The following is a 10,344-nucleotide window of genomic DNA, read 5'->3' on the forward strand; positions in this document are numbered from 1 at the left end:
AACACCCAAGAGTTCAACAGACTAATTGAAGTAATTGGGTACGGAAAGAGAAGACGACTCATGACAGATAACCCCAAATAGGAGAGATTGCATAGATCACCATTTTAGGTTAAAACAACACAAGATTACATGATGGCTACTAAAGAGTCGATATTGGCACGCCAAGGCTCTCCCTACAACAACAAAAATTCCTTAGCAAAATCATACATTAGGAAGCAAAAGGTTGCAACTTGCAAGTTGCGATTGATTCCAAAAGCCATGTATGACCCACAACCCATGATCTAGTTTGAGCAGCAAGAGTTTCTGCTTCTTCTCGTCTCTGCTCCATAACTGAAGATACTTCCTCTGGTTCACACTTTGAAAGGGGATCAAGACTGTAAACAACTAAGGTTGTAGAGCAAACTGTTTCTGGATCGAAACCCTGTGAGATCAAAATGTTCTTAGTCAAGATAGTACCCCCTGCAGCTAACACCAGATCCTCAAGGTACCCTTTGTACGCGGGTGCAAAATCACCACTTAAATAGAAGTTAATGCCACTTTAATTTTAGTGAACCCATGATTTGTAATACAACATTATTGAAGTGTGAAGTAGCACACGGAGGTTACCTTATCCATAATTCTAAGTCTACCATTTTTAGGCCCATTGTGACAGCCATGAACATCAAGGCCAACTTCATAAGGCTCTTCATCCACAGGATGCATAGCTTCCATGCATGCTTTTATCCCTGCCGGCAGAAAGTCAAGTTACATAAATACACAAAGGACAATTAACAATGCATTTGAATCATTAACTCCAATTAGATGGTCAATTCTTGTCATAAAAGATTAAACACAATTTTGACTTAAGAACAAACGATTCAGTCCTCCCTTATTGTTCCATCTTTTAGTTTCAACAGGGAATGGTTGGTGCTGCTAAAGTACTACACATGTTTAGTAAAGCCAACGAAACAGGATATCTCTGTCCACTAGAAATATCAGGATAGAAAGGTCTGTTGAAAAATGCTAGCAACAATGACCAAGATCAACTAAAAGGAGAGCTTACAGTCAATTTTTAAAATCCATCTCCCATTCAAGATGGCCATAAGAACTTTCAATGTCCTGCTGCAAGCACCCATCTCATCAGTGGCTGCAATCACATGGGTGGCATTTGGCTTCCAGATCTTTGAAACAGTTGCACCAGTTATTCTTGCAAACTTAGACAACAAATTCTGCACAATAACAAGTCTCCAAGTAACAAATCAACATTGTTTTACATAAAAACTGTTTGTAGACACAAACTGAGCTAATGAACAATAAACATATGCAGCTCTTCACGTTTCATAAGGCATACCTTCTCTGCAGAAGAAAGAGCAGATCCACAGAGAACCCATTCATTAACTGTATCAGATGATGCTTCCCAGACCTTACTGGATTGCTGGCTGGCTCTGGCAAAATAATAATAATACTAAGGGAAATTTACCTTAAATATAACACCACCCGAAGATTTGTAAGAAAAACATGCTGTTGAACGTTGATATTACAGGAAAGGAAATAGATCAATTGTTTACATCTGAAAAACTACTACAATTGAGATGGGTCAATTCAGCTGATCCTTCAAGAAAAGCTATCCAAGTTATCTTTTCTCTTCAATTACCAATGTGAATGCAAGAAAAATGGGGTCAAACACTCTAATTCCATAAGAATGCAAGAAAGCTTATCAATCACATCATCATCAAACCCTTACTCCAAAAATCTGGTATCAGCTGACCAAGAAAGTTATGAGCAAGCTGAAGATTCCAAGGACTATAAACACTTAAGGTGTATTGAACATAAGGAAAATGTAAGGAAAAAAATAAAATCTAAAGAGTGGAGAAGATAAAATTCAGAAGAACATCGGTAATAAATATCAAAGATCCAAGTATCAGAAATCTAAGGACTTGCCAAAGCAGCACAAATTATCAACAAAAAGGATAAATTCTAAACAAGGAGATCATATTCTGACCAGAAAATATAATTCCCAAAATTAAAAATAACTTACAGAACAATAGTGCAACACATTCTCAAAGGTTAAATTTATTAAATAATATCACTTTGTTTATTTGATTGAGTTTCAACCATCTCATCGAAGACTGAATTTTACAAAGGCTTTGGCCCTGGTGGGACCAAACAAACTAAAACTTTCTATGAGTTTGAGAGCTCAAACCTTAGGTGTGCCCCCCAATAACTGATGGCCTCAACTTGTGAGGTCAAGGAGGGGTACAAACTTTGTAGAACCCCATAACCAAAGACATTCAACCCTATGACATTGAGGCCTCTGTCCAAGGGTCTGACCTCATTGACATAAATTCTAGCCTGTTAACCTAAATCCCTAAATGTGATTTTAGGTTAATCTTGTTCTTGAAATTCTAGCCTATGAGCACAAATCACTACTTATGAGTTAAAGTCATACAAAAAATCTTGGCCAGTATGCCTAGGTCAATTCAGGTTCTTAAAATCTCAAAATGTGTAGCGTAGGCCTGACCTATCAAGTCAGGATGTATTGCAGACCGTAATTTGTGAGCTCAGGATGATTATGAATTTATAGTTTTGTACTGACATGAAGACCTTGTGTTGTGAAACACTAACAGCCATATAAAACAAAAGACTTGGGCTAATGAGATAGAAATCATGCCATTAATGCCTGAATATGCATAGCCAGCATATCGCCTCATAGATCTTCATCATCTTTCAGGATGTAGAGCTTCCATGGAGCTCCACTTCCAAGTGGGAATTGTGGGTGTTCCAAGAGGCCATCTTGGGTTCTCGAAGGACTTTAGGACGAATGACCCCTTTGTCAGTCTATGTGTTGCAGCTCAAATGGTTATTGAATGTTGAATCATGGACGAATGATTTGAAAGTCCTATTACTAGCATTTAAAGCACCCAGAATTGAAATACTAAAAGATACTAGAAAAACAATCATGTTCTACAAGTCAATCTAAACAAGAAGCAAAGCTCCAATATGGTGGTGACTAAGAATTTGGCTAAGTTAGTTTAAACTACAAGAAATCAGACAAAGTTAAAAGATTCAAAAGAACAAGATAGTACATTAGAGTTGTAGAAGAACTATTTGTCCCAAGGTTCCTATTAGACTTTGATCTTTCATTTGGAAATTTCTGTGAAGTGTGAGTTGGACAGAGCACTAGAAAATTTTCCTGCAAGAAGCCAAAAAAGTTGCAAATAATAATTAATTCGGTGCATGAAGGAAAAAAGGGAACGTGATAGAAATTGGGTGTTCACATAGTCCACCCTCATTGGAGATGCCCAACAAAATAAATACTGTATGGACTGATATGTCAATGGTTCATGCTTGAATTCATCCAATGAGAGTGGCCAGAAAAACATCTTGTTTCTATCCGATTAACCAGATTCAACCCCATGTCTCAGAATTTAAAACTGAATTATCTAAAACAAGAAAAAAATCACAATTCTTTGGACAAACAAGAACACCTGCTATATTGAACACCAGTTAAGTCAACTTACATAATCCCACCGGCAATCAACAATGTTAACCGCACAGGGAACATGAAAGCTCTTTCGACAGGATTTCGCATAACAGCCGAGAGTTGCCCCCTTCAGGCCACAACTGTTGCACTTGAGCTTAGCACCCCTTGCAAGCTCTGCCTCCAAGTTCATAACAGCCTCACCGTCAAAGTACACTTGAGGTGCCCTTCATTCTCAAACATTTTCATAGATGTTCATCAATTAGGAAGAATTATGATAGACTAAAATCTAAAAATGAAATGAGAAAAAACAACACACACACACATGGCTCCCCATTTTTCCTGTCATTAACACAACAATAAATATTATTAATGTTTGAGGAGAAACTCTATGAAAGAAATCTGAGAGATACCACTCAATGCATTTTTTGTGGACGTGCAAGACATTGGGTCGAGTTAACACATCTTCAACTACCAGCTTTCCATTGTCATAATGCAACATTGGTCCAGAAGCCTGGAAGTTCCCATCAAAACCACAAAATGGTGAAAAGAATTTCTAAAGAAGACGTGAGCCACTAACCAAACATTGCATAACACACAAATAAAATGTTCTATTGTTGAAAATGCAAATATTAGGCCTCACCCAAATGAAACAACTTTTAATAACTATAGTAAGATATATGAAAATGCTTGCAAGTTGAGAAACAAATTATCACCTTAGACAGTCTAGAGGACTGGCAAAATGTGCATACGACAGCTAGATTTGTGTCAAAACAGTCTGAAGTACAGGATGATCGTGCACCAAAATGTAGTCTAGCAGGATCGGACTCAGCTCCAAACTTAGACATTGGTAAATTTTCAGAATCCAAACATGTGGACTGAGCATTAATAGCACTATTTATAGCCTTGTTTTTAAGCCCATCATCCAACTTTTTTCTCTTTGCTTCTCTGAGATGCTCCTCTTTGATTTGGGGGATGGGTGTCCCATAAATCTTTGAATTTGTAGCATTTTCCACTTCCTTTATGATTGTGCCATTTGGTATTGATCTCTTGATACTCTGCATATACATTTAGATTCATTCCAGCATTACAAATTGAAAGCTGACAAGAAGTTGAAAATAAATGTTGTCAAAACACGATAAGATATATGTTAATTAAGATGTTTTGGACCGGCGAAGGAACTATCTTTTTTTCTTTTGGATCAATCAAAGAATAATTGAAGTTAGGAACAAGTAAATTACATTATCTTATCAAAGTTCAAAAAAAGTGCGTTTAATAATAAGTGAATGAGTTTGAAAATCCAGCCAACTGTAAAAACAGGCTCATGTTTCTAGTAGATTTTTTTCTGCGAATCCCATTAATGCCAAGTTTCCAAACAAATCATAAGAAAAAATACCCAATGGGTAGTCTTATAAAGAGAAAGGCAAGAGCAAACATTAAGCATTTTTAAGCAATAAAAATTTCCAAGAATAAAATAATGATAAAGGAAAGTAGAAAAATTATCAAAAATAATTAAACAAATCATACAACTATGGAGTAGACAAAAGTGATGCTCAAAGCTTCATATGTTAAAAAGGATAAAATGGCAAACATGGAGAAACTCATCATATGATAAATAAGAAAACTGAGAAACATCGCATTACAAAAGTTCAATAAGACATGAAGAGACTAAGACACAAGACCAACAACCTTTTTCACAAAACAAATTTTTCCTTATTTAAATATTGACTAAATTAAACAAGGCCTCAGTGAGTGTTAATGGATAGTTTAATACTCTTCAGAATGCTTCTCTTCCATCATCCACATCTCACGTAAAAAATTGAATGTGCACAATCATGCTCTATAATGAGTAATTGTTATTCTCTTAATAATATAAGAAATTTTGCTAAAGTACGGAGGTCAGAGTTTCAATTAGACCACCAATATGGTGGCTAATCACATCCAGTATTTACAAATAAAAAAAAGGCATATTTCCCAATGAGGACAAAACATAATGTACTTAAATCAATATGGTCAAACAATAATGAAAAGACTTAGAAGGTTCTACATGCACAAAGTTCTCACAAGAAACATACTACCTATGAACCAGTCCAAACATTAGGTGCATCATAAACATAGAATATATTTTCAATAGAAAATATGTCCCAATTAGAAAATAAACGTACATGCTCATTGCCATGATCACTTATATCACCATCTGAATCCTTAGTTTCACCAAAGGATGGAGGGCTATCAGGTGATGTTTGCATCACTTGATTCAAATCTATTCCCTGATTTTGATCCTCATTGTGATGTTTATCTTTTGTCCAAAGAAACGATGATGGTGGAATTTGTTCACCAACTAAACCTTCTTCTTTGCTTCCCATTTTCCCAAATGCTTTGACCTCTCCACCCTCTCTTAGCATACAAGATCTCATGGGCCTTTCAAGTTTTGATGGACGAAGAGAAACCTGAACTCGTTTATTTCCAGTCGCCCCAATCATTTCATTGCTTAATTTATCATCCTTATCTATCTTTTCCGAACCCAGGCATTGGTTTGAAGCTTTTGCTTTTCTCACATCTACAAAAATGATTACAACATGAGAGAGGGAACCAAATAACCCAATGAAATACAATGTACCTCAAATTTATAGTAATTCTAAAAGGAAAGCTTCCACATAAGAGCAGAAAAAGGAGAATACCAGGAAGAACAGCTGGAGAGACCTGTTGAGAAAGGTTGGTGGAAAAAGCGACATCCATACTTTTATAGATGCTCACCATATTTTCCATGTGAGGAGCTGATCTCAAATCTGCAAAACCCAAAACTCAAACCACTTGATATATATATGCACAATCTAATGTAATCAAGTTTGCTCTAACCTTGACTGACATAAGATGATTTACAGACCAGACAATCTGATGTGAACCCCTTTGAGTCAGGAATGCATGAACTGCATACAATTTCAAAGACTCAAATCAAATTAGAGCACAAACAACATAACATTAACATTTACTATCCACATTTCACAAACCCAGATTAAATGAAAGCACAAAAAAATATAAAATCGACTACCTACCAAAATAAAAAATTCCCCAAGTTAAGATCAAACAATTTAAAGACCCAAACCAAATTAGAGCACTCAAACAAGCATAACATTGTTGGGTTTGGCAAAATAAAATCACCATTCTTTTGTTTCTTTAGGTTAATGAGTTTTGTCCAAGGGTATTTTGGGTAACGTCATTTCATTAGTTTATGAGAAATAAAAGGGGTTCCAAGATGGTAGTTATTATTCATAAAAGGAGTTTCTCTAAAAGGGGATTTTCTCTTTATTAGAGAGTGTGAGAAAACATTGAGTCTCTATGTATGTATTTTTCTTCTCTTGTAAAACCTAAATGCTCGACTGTTGAGGGTGATCTTCACATTGTAGTCATGTGCTTGTGACAACGGAAGTGAGATCAATTTCTTTATTTGGGTTCTTAAAAGAATTGGATGTAGAGATTTGATGGGTTTCGCCAAAGAGTTGGAGGTAAGTATAAACCTCCATACTTGTAAATTGTAATTTCTTCCTTGAGTAGTGGATTTCTACTTGCCGGCTTGCCAGTAGACATAATCCCATTGCGGGTGAATCACATATATCTTGTTTTGTGATTGTGTTCTTTTCTTTACTCTCTTTATTATTACTTGTTTTTGCTTTGCAACACATTCTTGGGGTTTGATTGTTGAAATTGATTGCTTGGGTGTTAGAAGGGATTAGTTTCAATAGTCGATTTTCTGTCTGTGGCTTGGGATCTAGCCACAACAAACATTATCATTAACTACCCACATTTCTAGGACCTGGATCAAATTAAGACACAAAGAAGCATAACATTGACTAACCACTAAAAAAATCTCAAATTGAGAGGAGACCTTTTCAAAGACCCAGATTAAATCAAAACACAAAGAAACATAACATCGAATAACCACTAAAAGAAAAAAAGAAAAAAAATCAATTTAAGATCAAACAATTTCAAATACCTAGACCAAATTAGAACACAACAAGCATAACATTAACATCTACTACCCACACGTCAAAGTCCCAGACCAAATTAAAACATAATGAAGCGTCACGTTGATCAATCACTAAAAAAAATTTCAAATTGAGATCGAGCATTTTCAAAGACCCAAATCAATATTTCTTATCGGTAAGCCTGTTTTTAATGAGTTCAGTATCTCAGTGCTGGCAGGATTTGAACCCAGTTCTCTGGATCATCACTCAAAGACTTTACTAACTCAGCTAGTGGGCAGGTCTGTGACCAAAATCAAATTAAAACACAAAGAAACATAACATCGACTAACCACACACAAAAAAAAAAAAAAAAAATCCCAAGTTAAGATCAAACAATTTCAAAGACCCATATAAAACTAAAACACAAAGAAGCATAACATCGACTACAATAAAATAAATAAATCCCAAACTGAGATCGGAAAGTTTAAAAAACCTAGATTAAATTAAACGTAAAAAAGCCTAATATGTACAACCCACTAAAAAAAACCAAATTGAGATTAAACAATTAAAAAATACATAAATAAATAAGACCTGCAAAATATATGATTGCATGGAAGCAACATTGGACGGTTCAGCAGGTTCAAGCTGCAACAGAAATAACAAAGATGAAACAAAATAACACAAAAATGGACTAAAATATGGAAACCCTACATTGAATCAAAGAAACGAACCATAAGGGACATTTGAGTTCCAAACCCATTTTCTGAAAATGGAGGACCCAAGGATTGAGGAATCGAGTATAGCTCGCTGACTCCGCCATGACCAAATTTGGGTTCAAAGTACACTCAATCACAGAAGGAGAAGAACCAGGACTTTCTTTCTCTCTTCTCTCTCTCTGTTTCTACAACTAGGGTTCCAATGTTCCTTTCATTTACAAAAGAGCGGGAATCGAAAGAGCGGTTTTTTTTGTTTCATTGAAATTTGGATAGAGTTGACGTCAGTAATAGCGAACTGTTTCGCAGAAATCATAGTCCGGTCCGACTGGACAGACCAGACCGGATTTAAGTTTAGTGGACGGGTATCTCTAGGTTATAGTCGTGAAGTTTAGGTGTAGGGTTGTCATTGGGTAGGTTTCGGTTCGGTTCCTAAGGAACTTAGAACCATAACCATGATACTTAGTTTGGTTCCAAAATAAATGGAACCAGAATTAGAACCGCCAAAAATCACGGATACCAATCGATTTCGATTCTCAAGAATCATATGAGAAAAAAAAAAATTCAAATCATTATAAAAAAAAATTCCTTTTAAAATATTAACATATTATCAATTAAATTCTTAACTTAATTATAATTTGTTATACTAAAGCTAAAAATTAATGATTTTTTTTTTAAAATAAAAATTTATCTTTGTTAAAAATAATAAATTTTTTGAAGAGTAGCCCATTTTAAGATCCAATCCATAATTTATATGAAAAATTGAAGAATTTTATATAAGATTCATTTATTTTGAAATAAAAAAAAATACCTTAAATCATCTGTAGTATGGAAATAAATGATAAAATAAATCGATTCTAGGTACTCACGGGTACCCATTGGATGGAACCTAACAGTTCCAGTTCATATCGATTCAGTTCCATTTTAGACCCGACTCTAATCTTTACCAATAAAAAGGGATCCGAAACTAGAGTTTTCGATTCCGATTTCGGTGCAATTTCGATTAAAAGAATACCCAATGACACTGTTATTTAGGTGATGGGTTCGATGACGATATGTATCGATATGACTGTCTTAGTTTTCTTTTGCTTTTCTCAAAAAATCTTATTAACGGGATAAATGATGGCACAATATTTTTTGGAGTTGAGGTTAGAAAAACACCTTCTTTACTAATTTTGGTAAGATTTAAAATCTTTTTTTATTTTATTTTAAAGATCAACATGGTTAAGGCAGACCCAAACCAACTACAACCTCAGGAAGAGAACACCTCTCCTATTCAGAGCTAAACAAGCAATATGATTCAAGAAAATGAACCATTCTAGGAGATTTTTGATAAAGAGCACAAGGTACAGCACACTCCAAAGAGTGCTCTAGCAATCATTAAGGACATTAACCACCATCTTGGAGTCAGATTGACCTTGAATGCTAAGGCACCCTTTGGCAATGCATAAGACCCTCAAGGATTGCTTGCACCTCATGGAAGAGGATTGTTTTGGGGGTATCACGACATGTTATAGCAGTAGTCACTTCACCGTCTTAATCACAAATAATGGCTCCATAGCTACCACGAGAGCTCGAGTACAAGACATCTGTATTGAGAGCCCAAGTTCCACATTCTGATTTCCAGTCAAGAGCAATATACTTTCCTTTTGTAGACAGAGCCCATTTGAAGCTGCCAAGCCTGCAATAAGCGACAATTGTAGTCCGAGTCTTCAATCTCCACAAAGTGATCTTCGAAGTTGATCTTGACAACCTTTAAGATCTTGGAGAACACAATGGCTGGGTTGTTAAACTTGTTTTGATAGATCTTATTGTATATTTCTGTCCACAAGTAATAAATGAAAGCACAAAAGATGACTTGCTTAATTCTTTTAGTTGTCGAATCTTCAATGAAGTGGTTGGTTGCCCATTGAACGTCATTTGCACAATCCCCTAGGACCCGGTTGACCAAACATCTTTTAAGAATTTCAGTCCATAGATATCTAAAGAAAGGGTAGCTGCTAAATAGGTGATTGGTGTCTTCCTCGTAGGACCTACAAAGCTTGCAAATGGCTTCATTCCTCAACCCCAAGTCCTTGAGCTTTCTCAAGGTCTTAAGCCTGCCTTTGATTGCCAACAAGCAATAAAGATATGCTTTGGAATCCTATTTTTATTCACATTAGATGGGACCAAATTGATGAGGGATAGTGGATCATTGAAGCTCTAA

The 10,344-nt window shown here is 35.6% G+C and overlaps 1 protein-coding gene across 1 annotated transcript; it reads right to left on the reverse strand.

Annotated features, from left to right (window-relative positions):
• Positions 1-68: 68 nt before the first annotated feature.
• On the reverse strand, positions 69-8,488 carry LOC147382955 (BRCA1-associated RING domain protein 1-like). Its single transcript, XM_086427002.1, has 13 exons — positions 8,157-8,488; positions 8,017-8,070; positions 6,320-6,390; positions 6,142-6,249; positions 5,626-6,020; positions 4,177-4,518; positions 3,874-3,974; positions 3,501-3,687; positions 3,066-3,172; positions 1,331-1,424; positions 1,043-1,208; positions 607-725; positions 69-421 (listed from the first exon to the last, which is right to left on the reverse strand). Exons 1-13 carry the CDS (start codon positions 8,243-8,245, stop codon positions 209-211), a joined length of 2,046 nt encoding a protein of 681 aa, XP_086283128.1. The 5' UTR covers positions 8,246-8,488; the 3' UTR covers positions 69-208.
• Between the last annotated feature and the right edge of the window lie 1,856 nt (positions 8,489-10,344).

The sequence above is a fragment of the Akebia trifoliata genome, chromosome 16 (genome assembly GCF_017979445.1).
Source record: "Akebia trifoliata isolate Shusen 1 chromosome 16, ASM1797944v1, whole genome shotgun sequence".
In the NCBI taxonomy this organism is placed as follows: domain Eukaryota; kingdom Viridiplantae; phylum Streptophyta; class Magnoliopsida; order Ranunculales; family Lardizabalaceae; genus Akebia; species Akebia trifoliata.

Excerpts from the sequence above, each read along its gene's own strand:
- LOC147382955 (XM_086427002.1), bottom strand. The coding sequence starts at position 8,245 with ATGGCGGAGTCAGCGAGCTATACTCGATTCCTCAATCCTTGGGTCCTC. Across the intron at positions 6,250-6,319 it reads ATCATCTTATGTCAGTCAAG|ATTTGAGATCAGCTCCTCAC; the intron begins GTTAGAGCAAAC and ends TGGGTTTTGCAG. Across the intron at positions 4,519-5,625 it reads GTGATCATGGCAATGAGCAT|AGTATCAAGAGATCAATACC; the intron begins GTACGTTTATTT and ends ATGTATATGCAG.